Source organism: Podarcis pityusensis, assembly GCF_964106645.2.
Source record: "Podarcis pityusensis genome assembly, chromosome: 1".
Classification (NCBI taxonomy): domain Eukaryota; kingdom Metazoa; phylum Chordata; class Lepidosauria; order Squamata; family Lacertidae; genus Podarcis; species Podarcis pityusensis.
The window spans coordinates 130813372-130831754 of record NC_138028.1 but is presented as its reverse complement, the minus strand read 5'-3'; the positions used below and the strand labels follow the sequence as shown (position 1 = coordinate 130831754).

The following is an 18383-nucleotide window of genomic DNA, read 5'->3' as shown; positions in this document are numbered from 1 at the left end:
CTGAAGAATTGATGCTTTTGAATTATGGTGCTGGAGGAGACTCTTGAGAGTCCCATGGACTGCAAGAAGATGAAACCGATCCATTCTGAAGGAAATCAGCCCTGAGTGCTCACTGGAAGGACAGATCCTGAAGCTGAGGCTCCAATACTTTGGCCACCTCGTGAGAAGGGAAGACTCCCTGGAAAAGACCCTGATGTTGGGCAAGATACTGAGGGCACAAGGAGAATGGGATGGCAGAGGATGAGATGCTTGGACAGTGTTCTCGAAGCTACCAGCATGAGTTTGACCAAACTGCGGGAGGCAGTGGAAGATGGTTTGCGTCTTGCTGTGTTAGTTTTATGTTTCTCTTTTTTTTCTTTTTCTGTTCTTTCTTTTTTTTGTCTTTCTGTTTTTGTTGTGTTTAAATGGTTGAAAATTAATAAATATTATTTTTTAAAAAAAAGGAAGACAGGAGTGCCTGGCGTGATCTGGTCCATGGGGTCACGAAGAGTCGGACACGACTAAACGACTAATCAGCAACAACGTTCCATGGCCAACTGTTCTAAGGCATAGACATTTAGGATATCTGGCATTTTTGTCTCTTTGTTTGGAAAAACAACAACCCACAAGTCCGGTTTTGGGTGACACAACAAAGAGGACTGTTTCATCTGTGATTTCAGGAATTTCCCAACTATATCCTTCTGTTGAGATGCCAGGGACCTATTACGTACTCCATCGACTAGCATCACAAGGACACCTTTGGTAAAAGCAATGCAAAACAAAAAGAGCTACATTTAAAACACTACACACAAAAGATGATCTCTACCAGTAAGGCAAGGTCCATAGATGTCAAGCGTCCCTTATTTGGCGGAACAGTCCCTTATCCCAGCGCCATGTCCCGCTGCTGTCCCTTATTGATGAGGCTTTGTTTGGCTGCTGGCTGGGCTTTCTGCCTTTGGCTCGGAGGGGCTCAGAAGTTGAACATATCTGTGCCCGGAAAATCCCTTATTTTGGCTGCTGATCCCTTATTTTCAAGGCTGCTGGTCCCTTATTTTCAAATCTGTAAGTTGACAGCTATGGCAAGGTCCCTTTCAAACTATAGAACTTCCCAGAACTTTTTGCAACACTGGGAGCTGCCTTGTGAATTTCCAGTGTTTATATACACACACAGGTTTCCCTTTTTGCCTATTACACACACTTATTATTATTATTATTATTATTATTATTAATTGAATTTATATTCCACCCTATACCTGCACAAGACACATGAGCTATAGACCAGCACATATCTCCGGGATCCTCTCCAGAATTTACCATTTCTCACATGCCAATTTGATCTTTCTCACTATCACAAATATGCTCTGCTCACTTTCCTACATGCTTTTACAAATATGAATGAACACTTGAGGGTTACCGTGTCGTGTTCTGACTCCAGAACTTGTAAGGAGGAATAGAAGAAGAAGGAGAAAAAAGTGGTCAGAGACAAGGTCAACCAGATGGCACTGTAGTGTCCCTGTGCATGGAGTGTGTTTGCAAGAAATATTCAACAATAAATATTGAATAATAAATATTCCCTAAACGTATGAGGAGAAAGACAAAACAAGGGCGCACACTTTCAAGTTTCACTTCCTGTTTATTTACAATGGCTGACTTCCTACCAAATGGGAATTCAAGATTTAAAAACTTCTATGACACTTTGATTCCCCATGTTCTTCAGTTCTCAGCCTAGTAAGTATTAATATGCACTGGAAAAAAATAACTTAACTATGCCAATGAGTAGCTGAAACAATAACATAGCAACATATATATTGTTTATTTTCCTAAGTTTGCTTCCACCTTTGCAGCTAAGAGACAATAAAATCATGTGGCAACTCGTATCAAAAAGCAGTCTGTCACACGGCAGCTACAGTTTATCTTTAAGACACTGGTGTACCACTAATATTTGGCAGACAGAAGCTGTATCCTTGACCCACACTATTTATGCTGACAGGTACAAATGGAATACATAAAGTCAAGGACAAAGGAAACATACAGAAATAAACATAATAGGCAATGATGAATGTTAAAAAATAATTAATTTACGGCTCAGACCCATAAGCATAAAGTGCCACTAAGGGGGAGTGGAAATTATTTGCATTAAACAGCCCCAGAGTCCAGAAAACTATTGTATGAAATAATACTTCCTTGGTCTTCACACACACACACACACACACACACACCATACTAAAATATGGGGGCAAGGTCTACGTTTTTGCTTCCCTTGGCAAAATTTATTCATTTGTTTTATTTTATTATTATTAATTTGCTGGAAGCCGCCCAGAGTGGCTGGGGCAACACTGTGAGATGGGTGGCTTATGATGATGATGATGATGATGATATAGAGTTTTATTGGCACCTTATGCCAAGGACTTTTGCTGTTTTAGCAACTTGACAGGTACTAGTCAGTCAGCACTACAGAATTTTCTTCATGCCATCAGCATCCAAGGAATACATATATTCCTATGTATTATGTTTCCACAATCATGTAGAATTACAAAAACATCCTTAGACTCTGAAATTTGCTATGTAGTTCAGCTTCTTAAGAATGCCATCTTTAATTTTAGTTTACATCAGTGATTTCCACTTCTTACGGTCTCGGATATGCTTGTGAGCAGCATGCTGAGATTTCAGAAGCCAGGAGATTTGCTAACTTAAGAAACCACAGTGCCTTGCATATAGCTCTCGTGCTTTCTCCCAAAACAACAGAAATAGTGGAATACATCATGTATACTGTAAGAGAAATTACAGAAAATATGTCCAATTGGCCTGATTCACATATATTATGCATAGTATTGTTATTAAAATATTATAGCATTTTATTTAGTTATTTAAAACATAAATCCATTATTATAAGGCGGTTTAAAAAAACTAAAAAAACTACCTTTACTAGGTAAAGGTAAAGGGACCCCTGACCATTAGGTCCAGTCGTGGCCGACTTTGGGGTTGCGGCGCTCATCTTGCTTTATTGGCCGAGGGAGCCGGCGTACAGCTTCTGGGTCATGTGGCCAGCATGACTAAGCTGCTTCTGGCGAATCAGAGCAGCGCATGGAAACACCGTTTACCTTCTCGCTGGAGCAGTACCTATTTATCTACTTGCACTTTGATGTGCTTTTGAACTGCTAGGTTGGCAGGAGCAGGGACCGAGGAACGGCAGCTCACCCTGTCGCAGGGATTTGAACTGCCGACCTTCTGATCAGCAAGTCCTAAGCTCTGTGGTTTAACCCACAGCGCCACCCGTGTCCCTTTTACACATGTAAACTAGCCAACAGATAAAAGCACACAGCCCTGAAAATCTTTGAGTTTAGAATGCCTAGAAGACAAGAAAGTTGGTGCTGGACGCGCAACTCCCTTGGAATAGAATATCACAGCTGTGGCATCAATATAAAAAAGAAAAATGCCCTCTCTTTTGTTGTTTCATCTGTAAAAGATACAGAATTTGGAATAATGCATGAGCCAATGACGTTAGCAAGTTGTCAGGCTGATAAGAATAGGAGATGCTTCTTCTTCTTCCAAGTATGTTTTTATCAGTGTGCGCAAACCCAGAAGATGACAAATGCACCCACAGAACTGCAGAAACAGCGCATACCTCTCATCCAAGATAATTATCAATCTAAAAATGCATATGCACGTACCTAGTCTCAAAGCGGAGGGTGTCACTTCAATCTCTCCTCTGATTGGCTGAAATGCAGCCAGCTGGGCAGCTACATCCGTCTCGAATGCATCAGGGCTGTTTCCATTTGTCAAACTAGCACTGGCGTCCTCAGACTTGGAGACGGACTCTTGCTCGTCGTACACAGCAATCAACTGCAAAATGAAATGTTACTTTATGAAACTGTTGTAACCAGAAGGGGGTTCCCTCATGGAAACACAACTACAGTGGTGCCCCGCAAGACGAAAAATTCGCAAGACGAAAAACTCGCTAGACGAAAGGGTTTTGCGTTTTTTGAGTCGTTCCGCAAGACAAATTTCCCTATGGGCTTGCTTCGCAAGACGAAACGTCTTGCGAGTTCTTGCGAGTTTGTTTCCTTTTTCTTAAAGCCGCTAAGCCGCTAATAGCCGTGCTTCGCAAGACGAAAAAACCGCAAGACGAAGAGACTCGCGGAACGGATTAATTTCGTCTTGCGAGGCACCACTGTAATTACGACTTGGATCCACGAACTCTATGTGCATGATGACATGAGGATTTTCTCTGTGGTGCAAACCACTGAGCCTTGGGCTTGCCAATCGGAAGGTCGGCGGTTCGAATCCCACGACGGGGTGAGCTCCCGTTGCTCAGTCCCTGCTCCTGCCAACCTAGCAGTTTGAAAGCATGTCAAAGTGCAAATAGATAAATAGGTACCGTTCCAGCGGGAAGGTAAACGGCGTTTCCGTGTGCTGCTCTGGTTCGCGAGAAGTGGCTTAGACATGCTGGCCACATGACCTGGAAATACTGTCTGTGGTTAAGTCCAGTCACGAATGACTCTGGGGTTGCGGCGCTCATCTCGCTTTACTGGCCAAAGGAGCCAACGTTTGTCTGCAGCCAGTCCCCCCCCCCCCCCGTATTTTAAAATATAAAAACTGGCACCTTGAACTGGCAAGAAGTGCATATCAAAAGCTGTCCTAAGAGGTATCTCAAGGTATATTGTAAAACAGAGAAAAATACGTGAAGAACAAATATAAAGCGTTCATCTTACGGTACCCAAAAGGTAAACAGAAAGAATTATTCTACAAATAAATAGTTCTGAACAGGTAGGAGGAATCTATAAACAGGCCACCAAAGCATAATCAATGTTGTTCTGATGTTTTGTTTTGTTTTAACAGGGCATGAACACAGAGTAAAGGCAACAATAATGGGAACATATTCACTTTCAAGTCTTCAAGCAGGTAGATAAGAACAGTTCGAGGCAAAATAACAAAGGTATGTGGGGAAAACAAATTGGGGGGTGGGAGAGGAAGCTTCTAGAAATGACAGTGGGAGCTGTGTTGCCCATACAGACGGTAAAGATAAATATCGTATAGCACTTTGATACAATAGACGGTGGATAACTGAGGGAATTGAGGTGGCTAATACCCAGAAAGCAGAATATAAAAGGGGGGCAGGGAAATGCCAAAAGCACAGAGGACAGGTCATCGAAGGCAAGCACATGTACAAACAGAGTAGACTGGGGAAGCATTGTAAATGAAATCAGATTTATTACAGAAAAGAAAACAAACGTGTGGGGGGGGAGGGAGCTGAAGAGGTCACTGTTCCTCAAGCTGAAATAAGAAACTACTATGTAGAAACCCCCATCTGAAAAGAACTGGACCACACAATATGTGTTTGTGTGATAAGAAATAGAGTACCTTCTAAATAACAAATCATCATATTTATGCATGCTGCACTGGGAGAAAACAATACAGCAAAATAAATAAGATGGCCCAGATAATATTCTGTAAAAAAAGTAGTAGAATTAACAGCTGTTTATTTTTTATCACATGGTGGTGCAGCGATAGATAGAAGTACTATATCCATTTAACATTTGTTAAAAAACCCGAGACATTTTTGTTGGGGATTGTAGGGGAAAACCTGCCAAAAAAGTTGAAAAACATCTTCATGTATGCGACAACGGCCGTGAGAGTTCTGGTACCACAAGGATGGAAGACTGAAGAAACCCCAAGTAAAGAATCATGGCAAGAAAAATTGATGGACTATGCAGAACTGGCAAAACTGACATATAAGCTACGGGACAAGGATAACTGTGACTTTAAGGATGAATGGGAACCCTTTACAAAGTATCTGAAGATGCAACAAAGCGAACTGGACTCCTTGGCAGGTTTTGAATAAACATTCACAAACTTTTTATTGATAATAATCAGCTAAATAGTTTGAGCATCTATACAACTTTGTAACATGCAGAAAACAGCATTCTCAGAGAAACCAAAGACTGGAACTGAGGGAAACCACGGGGGGGGGGGGTGTGGGAGGGGGGAGGGAGGAAAAATGGGGGGGCAAGGATGATATGTTTTTGGATAATATGTCTTGTTATAATTTTGAATTAAAAAAAGAAAAAATTAAAAAAATAAAAAACTAAACACATTTACTGATAAAAAAAATAAGAAGTACTATATCTAAAGCAGCAATGGTCAATGATAATGAAACTATACTGTCAACAATATCTTGGTTTTACGAAGCAGGTGTTTTACAGTGTACATCTCAACGGCTTATAGAACAAAGTAAGTACTTTAGACCCGTGACAATTAGAAAACATACTTTGGGGCTTGGAATAAAATAACCAAACAGGGATATTCTCCCATTATAATTCCTGCCACAGCTTTGCCAAGTTTGATTTATATTGGGATATTAGCGGGAAAGAGCACTGTGTCTTCAATTCAAGATTACAATAGTGTACGTTGGTGAGAACTTCCAGAAATGCTTGATTATTTGATCATGGAACAGCTGTCAGGCTGTCTGTTTTTCTGCTTATATTTTCTTTGTAATAGCTTTTGCTTATACATAAATAAAAAGTTTTTTTAAAACAACAACAACAACAGGGAAAGCTACAAGAAACAAAATAATGCAATAGATACCTGCCTGAAGATATGAGATCAATAGAAACCTTAAGAGAACATGGGGAATTTCCACAATAGCATCCATCGTGGAAGATGGAAAATGTTTTTAGCAAGCACTGAAAAGAGCACAGTGCAGGGACCTGCCTGATGTCAATAGGCTGTTATTGTTGTTGTTCAGTTGTTTAGTCGTGTCCGACTCTTTGTGACCCCATGGACCAGAGCACGCCAGGCACTCCTGTCTTCCACTGCCAGGGTCTTTTCCAGGGAGTCTTCTCTTCTCATGAGGTGGCCAAAGTATTGGAGCCTCAGCTTCACGACCTGTCCTTTGTCAATAGGCAGGATGTTCCAAACTGTGGGTGCTTCCACATCAAAATATTGATTTCTTCCAAATGCAGAATGGATATTATGTAGCACATGGATAGGCAAACTAAGGCCCGGGGGCCAGATCTGGCCCAATCGCCTTTTAAATCTTGCCCACAGATGGTCCATGAATCAGCGTGTTTTTACATGAGTAGAATGTGTCCTTTTATTTAAAATGCATCTCTGGGTTATTTGTGGGGCATAGGAATTCGTTCATTATTTCCCCCCAAAATATAGTCTGGCCCCCCCACAAGGTCTGAGGGACAGTGGACCGGCCCCCTGCTTAAAAAGTTTGCTGACCCCTGTAGCAACTGTAATTCCGCTTATCAAAGTGGCTGAGTGGGTAAGGTAAGGCGACTTCAATGGTAAACTGGTCCCAAGAGAAGACTCCCTGGAAAAGACCCTGATGTTGGAAAAGATTGAGGGCACAAGAAGAAGGGGACGGGAGAGGACAAGATGGTTGGATAGTGTTCTCGAAGCTACCAGCATGAGTTTGACCAAACTGCGGGAGGCAGGGGAAGACAAGAGTGCCTGGCGTGCTCTGGTCCATGGGGTCACGAAGAGTCGGACACGACTAAACAACAACAACAATAACATTTTATTTATATCCTGCCCTCCCAGCCGAAGCCGGGCTCAGCGCGGCTGACAACAGTAAAATAATACAACATTCTAAAACCATTTCATTATAAAATCAGTTCAAATCAAATTAATGGCAACCATTGGGCTAGAGTTCACCCGTTGGAAGGAACAAGGCCTAAAATGGTTTTCAGGGTCACAACGTTGTTAAAAGGGTAGGAAGCAAGAAAGAGGGAGCAGGGCTCTTTTTGGGTACCATGGCTTTCGCGCCTCCACTCTCGGGGTGCAACCCAGTGCACCCCCTCAAAAGTAGTTTCTGCAGGTGGAAAGACCTTTTGGAATGGCACAGGATTGCAACGGGTAGGGGGGGGGAGAAAGGGCAGAAATTGGAGGGGGGGCTTGCATGTGTGGGAGCGTCTTCCACTCAAAGGGGGAATTCCTGTATTCCAGTTACTTCAGCTAAATAAAACGGAATGCAATGTTACATGTGCAGATTTAACTCTCTTCGGATGCTTGTATAAGCCAAGAAGAGAAAGGTAGGAGTGCTGTTTCCTTACATTTAAAATACTACTGTAACATCTCATTCTCTTTGTCACTTTGAAGATCTATGTCACAATGATACACTAGGGTTAGTAAAATAACAGAACAAAAAGACAAATATTTAAGGAAAGCCATTTGCCCGGGGCAAGGAAACAATGTGAAATAAGGAACTGGGTGGAAAAATAAGGAAAGAAAGAAAGAAGCAAGCAAGGGGGGGGGGTGAAATTTAATGGCTCAAAAGAAATTGACATTTTTGGGTCTCCTACTCATTTATAATTTGGTTGTAGAAAGGGTGTCAGCTCATGTTCACAAAGACATATTTTAGTAGCATCCACATGCATGATAATTAGGGCGGTAACATTGTGCCCCTCTTCAAATAAAGCATGCATACTTTTGGCAGGTCTCTTGCCATCCAATTTAAGTTCTGCATGGTGTTTATTTTTATTTAACATCATCACCCTGCCATTCCTCATAAAAAGAGCTAACGGCAAACAGCAACATCAAACCGCAAAGCAACAATGTAAAACATCAGTTGCAAAACATCATTAACGCACATTAACAAATACAGCTGTAGAAAAGCAACATCAAGAGCAGCAGCAAGCGTTGTTATTCCAAATAAGCAGACTGTTAAAAGCTATTCAACTCTAACAATCACCTGCAAGCCATAGAAGATGCCCAATTACAACCAATAGGTGTATGGCAACTGCTTTAGGATCAGAGTTGTACTGTGGGGAGGAATTGTGGTGGAACGCATGGCCACCCACTCTCCTCTGGGGGTGGGGGACAAAGTCCCACGTTGCCCAGGGGATCCTGGCTGCGTCATTGACCAGCCAGCCAATCCGCTGGTTGGCGGGGGGCGTGGCTGGGACCATTTAAGTTGAGGCGCGAGCCAGAGGGCTTCCTCTTGGCTCGCTTCTTCAAACTCCCTCCCTCCCTCCCTATTTTACAGGTTTTTCTTCAATGGCCTTGCTATGGACCTCGGTTGGTCGCCGTTGAGGGGCCTGGTAGGAATTTTCCCACTTGGCAAAATTGGCATGGGGCCATTTGGTTTTCGCCTACCTTGTAGCAATCGTCACAACATTGTAAGGTTTTGTGGTTAGGCATTGTTTGACCTTAGGATGGGGAGGTGTGGCCATCACCTCCCCCTCCAAGCTTAAGGGTATTCCATTAAAGGAATCCGGGGGTGTGGATCTTGTCCGAAGCCCGGGGCGTGGCTAGGGCCTTGACACGACCCCGTTGGGAACATCTGGGGGAGCTCGAGTTGGTCTGCATCGACGGGGCTCCCCCTGCTGGTGGTTTACCCTTACCGGACTCCCTGCACAACGGGCAGGAGTCAGATATAGTCGGGTCCATTCAGTGCCTAAGCCAATACCGCTCACAGTCTGTAATCAATAAAGTTGTGGCCAAAATTTACCCAATAACATTAACCTAATATCTGTGTCCTGGTGTGCTTTATTCTTCATGAGGGGTCTAGACACGCAACATCCTTAGCCTGTAAAATTGTGGTAGTGGCTGGACTGAGTCTTTTACTGACTGGAAGAGTCATTTCAACTCCCATCATTCCTGACCACTGGCCATGATAGCTGGGGCTAATGGACGGTGCTAGGAACACAACATTACTACAATAGACCACAGGCTTAACAGGAGTCAACAGTGAGAAACAGTAGCAACCCAAAAAAAAGCAATGCTATTCAAGGCTTCATCAACAGAAGACTAGTGTCCAGGTTGAAGGACATAATAAAAAAAGGTAAAGGACACCTGACAGTTAATTCCTGTCGCGAACAACTCTGGGGTTGTGCGCTCATCTCACTTTACTGGCCGAGGGAGCCGACGTTTGTCCGCAGACAGTTTTTCCGGGTCATGTGGCCAGCATGACTAATCCGCTTCTTGCGAAACCAGAGAAGCGCACTGAAATGCCATTTACCTTCCCGCCAGAGCGGTACCTATTTATCTGCTTGCACTTTGATGTGCTTTCAAACTGCTAGGTCGGCAGGAGCTGGGACCGAACAACGGGAGCTCACCTTGTCGCAGGGATTCGAACCACCGACCTTCCAACCAGCAAGCCCAAGGCTCGGTGGTTTACATCACAGGATGTAATAGTACCACTCTATTCTGCCTTGGTCTGACCACACCTGGAGTACCGTGTCCAGTTCTAGGCACCACAATTTAAGAGGGATGTTGACATGCTGGAACGTGTGCCGAGGAAGGTGACCAAGATGACAAAGGGTTTGGAAACTAAGCCTTAGGATGAAAGGTTGAGGGGGTTGGGTATGTCCAGTCTGGATAGGAGGAGATTGAGAGGAGATATGACAGCCATCATATCATCTTAAACACCTAAAGGGTTGTCACATGGAAGATGGAGCAAGCTTGTTTTCTCCTGCCCTGAAGGGTAGGACCCAAACCAATATAGTTGCATGAAAGGAGGTTCTGACTAAACATCAAGAAGAATTTTCTGAAAGTTAAGAGCTGTTCAGCAGTGGAATGGACTCCCATTTGGAATGGAGCCAACATTTGTCCACAGACAGTTTTTTCAGGTCATGTGGCCAGCATGACTAAGCCGCTTCTGGTGAAACCACAGCAGCACATGGAAACGCCGTTTATCTTCCCGCCGGAGCCGTACCTATTTATCTACTTGCACTTTGCCATGCTTTCGAACTGCTACATTGGCAGGAGCAGGGACCAAGCAACGGGAGCTCACCCCATCGCGGGGATTCGAACCGCTGACCTTCTGATAGGCAAGTCCTAGGCTCTGTAGTTTAACTCACAGTGCCACCCACGTCCCTAACCAGTGGGGTAGAGAGGCCCTTTTGGGGAGGGGGGAAGCACCTGTGTTCTGTTGTCATCACTGCTGGAAACGTCGGGTAAGATAGCATCAACATCCCTTTTATCCGTTGAGGTTTCCTTCCTTAAAAATTAAACCTGTGGGCTTGCGAAGTTTGGTCCAGAATTAGCTTATGGTCCACAAGATACCTTTCTTTCTCCAGGAAGAAAGGCTTTCATTGTGGCTTTCATGGTGGCAGCTCCCACTGGAGGGTTTGTAGTTGCCGCATCACAATCCTCGATTTGCATAAAGGCAGCAAGCAAAAGTGAAGTCAGGTTGCACAAGAGTAGTGAACGTGGCATGACAGTGAGAAGGGAGAAACACTGAAAGGCTGGAGGGGACGGGGGAAACTGGCAGTTTTAAACAATGGTAAGAATCTTAAAAAGCAGAGACATCACCTTGCCAACAAAGGTTCGTATAGTTAAAGCTATGGTTTTCCCAGTAGTGATGTATGGAAGTGAGAGCTGGACCATAAAGAAGGCTGATCGCCGAAGAATTGATGCTTTTGAATTATGGTGCTGGAGGAGACTCTTGAGAGTCCCATGGACTGCAAGAAGATCAAACCTATCCATTCTGAAGGAAATCAGCCCTGAGTGCTCACTGGAAGGACAGATCCTGAAGCTGAGGCTCCAATACTTTGGCCACCTCATGAGAAGAGAAGACTCCCTGGAAAAGACCCTGATGTGGGGAAAGATGGAGGGCACAAGGAGAAGGGGATGACAGAGGACGAGATGGTTGGACGGTGTTCTCGAAGCTACCAGCATGAGTTTGACCAAACTGCGGGAGGCAGTGGAAGACAGGAGTGCCTGGTGTGCTCTGGTCCACGGGGTCACGAAGAGTCGGACACGACTAAACGACTAAACAACAACAACAAGAGTAAAGTACTGTGGAATATTTGAGAACTCTCATGAGGCAGCTGAGGAATGGAAGAGGGAGTAGTCTGAGTACACTGAGAAGGGAGAGAGATGAAGTTTTTTGTACTTTTTTTTAAAAAAAATTATTAGGAATTTAGACAAAACATATTATCTTAAAACATATCATCCTTAATTCCCCCAATTTTCCCCTCCCCCTTCCTCCCATAAAACAACCCCCGCCCCAACGTCCCTCAGTTGCAATCTCTGGTTTCTCTATAAGTGCTATTCTCTGCATATTACAAAGATGTATAAATCCTTAATTTGTCTAACTTGGTTATTATCAATAAAAGGTTTGTGAGTGTTTATTCAAAACCTGCCAAGGAGTCCAATTCACTTTGTTGCATCTTTAAATACTTTGTAAAAGGTTCCCATTCATCTTTAATGTCACAGTTATCCTTGTCCCGTAGTTTATGTGTCAATTTTGCCAATTCTGCATAGTCCGTCAGTTTCTCTTGCCATTATTCTTTAGTCGGAGTTTCCTCACTCTTCCATCCTTGTGCTATTAAGACTCTCACTGCCGTTGTCACATACATGAAAATATTTTTCAACTTCTTTGGCAGGTCTTTTCCTACAATCCCTAACAAAAATGCTTCAGGTTTTTAAACAAATGTTAGATGGAACATTTTCTCCAATTCATTGTATATCATTTCCCAATTTTTAAAAGATTTCATTACAATCCCACCACATATGGTAAAATGTCCCCTCAAGGTTTTTGTACTTTTAAAGTTATTGTTGATACCATATTGTTTTCGTTGACCCTCTTTTCCACTTACAGAGCTAGTTTGCTGTTTTTCTTTGAAATAAATATTCAAAAACATTTAACCTACTGATGCCTCAATTAATGTAATTTTATTGGTGTCAATTTTTATTTTTTGAAATTTACCAGTAGCTGCTGCATTTCCCACCCTAGGCTTATACTCGAGTCAATAAGTTTTCCCAGTTTTTTTGTGGAAAAAGTAGGCGTCTCGGCTTATATTCGGGTCAGCTTATACTCGAGTATATACGCTAGTTCACCTTCTGTTATCAAAATCTCCTCCTTTTCAGTATTCATGAAAATAATTGCCCACGTGGCAATTTAATCAAGTATGAGGAGAACATTTTGGAGTCTCTTGGTTAAATGAAACTTCACTATTTACTCACAGGTGAAATAAATATAGCATAAGTGTAAGAAGGTAAACACACAGAGAGAGAGCCTTAAGGACCTGAGGAAATCTTAATATATGCCTTGAGAAACAAATATTTAAAAATAACCAAGTTGTGGAAAAGTTGAGACAAGTAAGTCATAAAAGTAAAAAAAAAAAAAAAAATAGCATGTCAGTCTCACATAGAACCCTGAACCCTAAAGATGAAAATGGTGAAGAATATACATGGAATGGAAGATTTAACCAATTACTAAATGTAATTAAAACACTGAAGTTTCAGCACTTCAGCAAACGGGGAGGGGGGGGAGAGAATTAGCACCTTTAAGTGGAGAGGGAAACAGTTGTGTTTTAAAGCATTTATATAATTGTAACTCAAGGCAATTAGTTTATATCAATTGTATACCATTTCAAACATTTCGTAAGCACTTGTTTTTCCTTTTTTTAAATGTGGAACCAGATTAGCACTTTCAATTAGGTTAGAAAGGTAAGATTCTTATTAACCTCTTCCTGAGTACGCTAAAAAAAACAACAACAACACATGACTACACTAATTTAGTATCACTTAAGTGGAGCCAGAGAGATACTTCTCTTCCTTCCCCAATCTCTGAAGCCTGGAGAGGGAGGAAAGATGTTGTCAATGAGGGAGGGAAACCCACAACTGAACCTACATGCAATTAAATTCATCAGTTTTCAAGTACTGCCAGGTTAAGAATCGTTTAAAGAAATAAATATATTCTTTTTAATTTTTTTAACAACATATTAGATAATTAAACATTGGAAGACGGAATGCACAAGTCTTGCCATATTTCCAGAGTTTCTCCAGTGAAATTACTGTTTGATCAAAGGAATGTAAGCTCTTTCTATATGCAGCAACAGCAGCAAGAATATTACTGGCCCAAAAATGGAAGCAAGAAGAATTACCAACGATGGAAGAATGAAGGATGAAATTAATGGACTATGCGGAATTTGACAAACTAACGGGAAGGATCCAAAACCAGTGCAACCAGAAATTTACCGAAGGCTGGAGTAAATTTACGAAAAGTATATGTGATGATCAGACGACGTTTGTAGGTTTGCAAGAAGTTCTGTGAGGAATAACATTGGAGGATTATCAGAGGTGCTGATGGCAGTCCAATAATGAATGTATTTGTGATAAACTGTGTGGTATGTTTTATAATTTTGTATTTTAAAAACCAATAAAAATATTTTTTTTAAAAAAAAAGAAATTACTGTTTGATCTATTCAGCCCCGTGAAGACAATTACTGTAAGCAAGGCATTATTCAAAACCATGGCAGGAACCCCATGTTTTTCCCCCATGCAGACGTACTACAGCTCCTATTATCTTTTGCTACTGACCATGCTGACTGATGGGAGTTATACTCCAACATTTAGAGGACCACAAGTTTCCTATCACTTTTATTTTTAAATTGTAACTTGGAACAAAACACAAAATCCCTGTTTTTATTAAGTGATCAAATGTTCTCCCCTCTTTTTATTTTTGCTTTTTTCGAAGACGACAAATAAAAACTGCTTGCAGGGAACCGCTTAAAGACAATGTTTCCTCATATTTGTAATCTGCTTTTCTATTAAAAATAGTGAAAGCAGCCCACAACTCCATAAAGCTCATAAAAACTGCACCGGTTAAAATAATCAAAATAACAGCAATCTTAAAGGCAGCCAGACTAAGCCAGCGAACAACCTCAGAAGGATAACTTGTACTCACTCAGTAGTCCCAACACAGTTTAAAACATATCCCCAAAAGGTTTGCTAGAATAAATGTGTTTTCACTGCCCACTGAACAGCAAGCAAAGAGGGAGCCAGACAGAACTCCTTTGGGTCTCTCAATTTGGCAGTCATTTAGCAAATTACATCTACCTTTCAAGCTGAAGAATACCTTTGTTGCAGGCATCCAGTGTGTGTATCACACTGGGACCACTACAGAAAATGACAAGTTCATCTTCTTGTATGTGCTCTGAAAGATTTGGGTTTGCTCCTTCAAGTTTACTTTCCCACGCAGTTAAAAGTAACACATGTCAGATTACACTGGTCCCTTGGTTCTCAAACACCTTGGGACTCAAACAATTTGAAACCACAACACTGCCAACCCGGAAGTAAGTGTTCCAGTTTGTGAACTTTTTTCGGAAGCCGAACGTGCTCCGTTTGGAGTTCTGTCTGACAATTTGAGTGCCACACTTCTGTTTGGAGCCTTATGCTGAAGTCTGTCTGTTTTTGCTATTTATTTTGCGTTTTTGTGGCTCTTTTTGTGTGTATGTGACTGTGTGGAACCCAGTTCAGCTACTGATTGATTGTGTGACCGAAGTACATTGTTTATTGCTTTGATTTTATGGGTCAATGGACTCATTAGATAGTAAAATTCATGTTAAATTGCTGTTTGGGGGATTGTTATTAAAAGTCTGGAACGGATTAACCCATTTTGCATTACTTTATATGGGAAAGCATGCCTTGGTTTTGGAACACTTTGGTTTTGGAACAGACTTCCAGAACAGACTAAGTTTGAGAACCAAGGTACCACTGAATTTTAGCTCTCAGGTCTACCAAGTGAGGTTGTACCAAAGCAGCTTGTTTATGCAAACTGAAAAGCAAAGCATCATGTGCTTTATATACAAATCTTGCATTAATTCACTGGGCTGCAGCAGGAAGGAGTATTTGGAGAAAATTGCATCCATTCTACCTCCAATGGGAGCATCCAGGAGCTAGAGTTGTGTTCACTGGAATTCTACATTCAATCCCTCAATTTATTTTCTCAAGAATCAATTGTTTTCAATATGCTGCTTCATATTATCTGTTGCAATATTTCATTTCGTTTCTGCTTTGTGATGGGAAGAAGCTACATAACTTGAAATACAACGTTCAAGGCTGTACATCGATGAGAAAATAAGATGCATGGGATTTGCTTCTAGAGTAACATGCATAAGTTTCTCTGACTAGAAAGATATATATATATATATTATAGTGTGACTACTCTTTCAAACCTGGGTGCGCAAGCATGCATTCAACTGCTAAGATTTTAACATTTGAGATTTATTCTTGTACAAGCTGGGGAATGAAACAAAGAGAACCTTATCAGACTGAAATAAATACACCAAAAGGCCATTTCTCCTTTTGTGCTTCGCAAGATTCATGTTCAACATTATTTGTAGACCCATTTCATTCTTTTCAGCTATAAACAAGACTGCTCCTGAGTTTTGAATGATAAGAAATGCCCTTATTTCTTCTTTCCATTTGTCCAAACGTGACGCACAACAAGGAAGACTACAAACTTCAATTGACTGTTGGCTCTATTTCTGAACCTGCAGAATCAACATGAAAGACTAAAAGAAAAAGCCTTCTCCGTTTTCAAATTAAGATGATGGCGGCTAACAGATTGAGGTTGAATCCTGACAAGACAGAAGTACTGTTTTTGGGGGACAGGAGGCGGGCAGGTGTGGAAGACTCCCTGGTCCTGAATGGGGTAACTGTGCCCCTGAAGAACCAGGTGTGCAGCCTGGGAGTCATTCTGGACTCACAGCTGTCCATGGAGGTGCAGGTCAATTCTGTGTCCAGGGCAGCTGTTTATCAGCTCCATCTGGTATGGAGGCTGAGACCCTACTTGCCCGCAACTGTCTCGCCAGAGTGGTGCATGCTGTGGTTATCTCTCGCTTGGACTACTGCAATGCGCTCTATGTGGGGCTACCTTTGAAGGTGACCCAGAAACTACAATTAATCCGGAATGTGGCAGCTAGACTGGTAACTGGGAGCGGCCGCTGAGACCATATAACTCTGGTCTTGAAAGACCTACACTGGCTCCCAGTACGTTTCCGAGCACAATTCAAAGTGTTGGTGCTGACCTTTAAAGCCCCAAACGGCCTCGGTCCAGTATACCTGAAGGAGCGTCTCCACCCCCATCGTTCTGCCCAGACGCTGAGGTCCAGCGCCGATGGCCTTCTGGCGGTTCCCTCACTGCGAGAAGCCAAGTTACAGGGAACCAGGCAGAGGGCCTTCTCGGTAGTGGCGCCCGCCCTGTGGAACGCCCTCCCACCAGATGTCAAGGAGAAAAATAACTACCAAACTTTTAGAAGACATCTGAAGGCAGCCCTGTTTAGGGAAGCTTTTAATGTTTAATAGGTTATTGTATTTTAGTGTTTTGTTGGAAGCCGCCCAGAGTCGCTGGGGGGACCCAGCCAGATGGGCAGGGTATAAATAAATAAATAATAATAATAATAATGATGATGATGTTATGTAGAACCATAACCATCTTTTTAAACAAGTCATAGAATCGTAGAATGGGAGAGTTACAAGGGACACCCATGATCATCTAATCCAACCCCCTGCAATACAGGAATCTCAGCCAATGCATCCATGACAAATGGCCATCCAACTTCTGCTTCAAAATCTCCAGGGATGGAGCGGCCACAACCTCACGAGGGAGACTATTGCACTGTTGAACAGCTCTTACTGTCAAAAGGTTTTTCCGAATGTTTAGTCAGAATCTCCTTTCTTGCAACTTGAAGCCATTGGTTCGAGTCCTACCCTCCAGAGCAGGAGAAAACAAGCATGCTCCCTCTTCCATGTGACAGCCCTTGAGATATCTGAAGGTGGCTATCATATCTCCACTCAGTCTCCTCTTCTCCAGGCTAAACATGCCCAGCTCCTTCAACCACTCCTCATAAGGCTTAGATTCCAGGCCCTTGAGCATCTTGGTTGCCCTCCTCTGCACACGTTCCAGCTCGTCAACATCCTTCTTAAATTGTGGTGCCCAGAACTGGACACAGTATTCCAAGTGTGATCTGACTAAGGCAGAATACAGTGGTGCCCCGCAAGACGAATGCCTCGCAAGACGAAAAACTCGCTAGACGAAAGAGTTTTCTGTTTTTTGAGTCGTTCCGCAAGACGGATTTCCTTATGGGCTTGCTTCATAAGACGAAACGTCTTGCGAGTTCTTGCGAGTTTGTTTCCTTTTTCTTAAAGCCGCTAAGCCGTTAATAGCCGCTAAGCCGCTAAGCCGCTAATAGCCGCTAAGCCGCTAATAGCCGTGCTTCGCAAGACGAAAAAACCGCAAGACGAAGAGACTCGCGGAACGGATTAATTTCGTCTTGCGAGGCACCACTGTAGAGTGGTACTATTACTTCACTTGATCTGGACACTATACTTCTGTTAATACAGCCTAGAATAGTGTTAGCATTAATCACATGTATATATCAAGCTTGCCCAGGAGTTAAGATCTTAAATAATAAAATAAAATAAGATCATAAATAATAAAATTATTATTATTATTATTATTATTATTATTATTATTATTACTACCACATTGTGCAAACCAGGCAAGCATTAAGCCAAACTATATCTTAGCAGGTCTGCCTGAACAGATATGCTCCTGGAGTTCACAAGCACTTTGCTTCCCCCCAGTCCTTTTCACTGCTGCTCAGCTTACAGCAGGCATAGGCAACCTCGGCCCTCCAGATGTTTTGAGACTACAACTCCCA

The 18383-nt window shown here is 42.3% G+C and overlaps 1 protein-coding gene across 2 annotated transcripts in view; it reads right to left on the bottom strand.

The window, feature by feature from the left end:
• The window catches only part of PARD3B (par-3 family cell polarity regulator beta), a 599449-nt gene that overhangs the window by 467466 nt on the left and 113600 nt on the right, over positions 1-18383 (bottom strand). For both annotated transcript variants that reach the window (XM_081015796.1, XM_081015795.1), the window contains exon 3: positions 3651-3822. In XM_081015796.1, coding sequence (XP_080871922.1) covers positions 3651-3822 — 172 coding nt within the window. The remainder of the gene's footprint in view (positions 1-3650; positions 3823-18383) is intronic.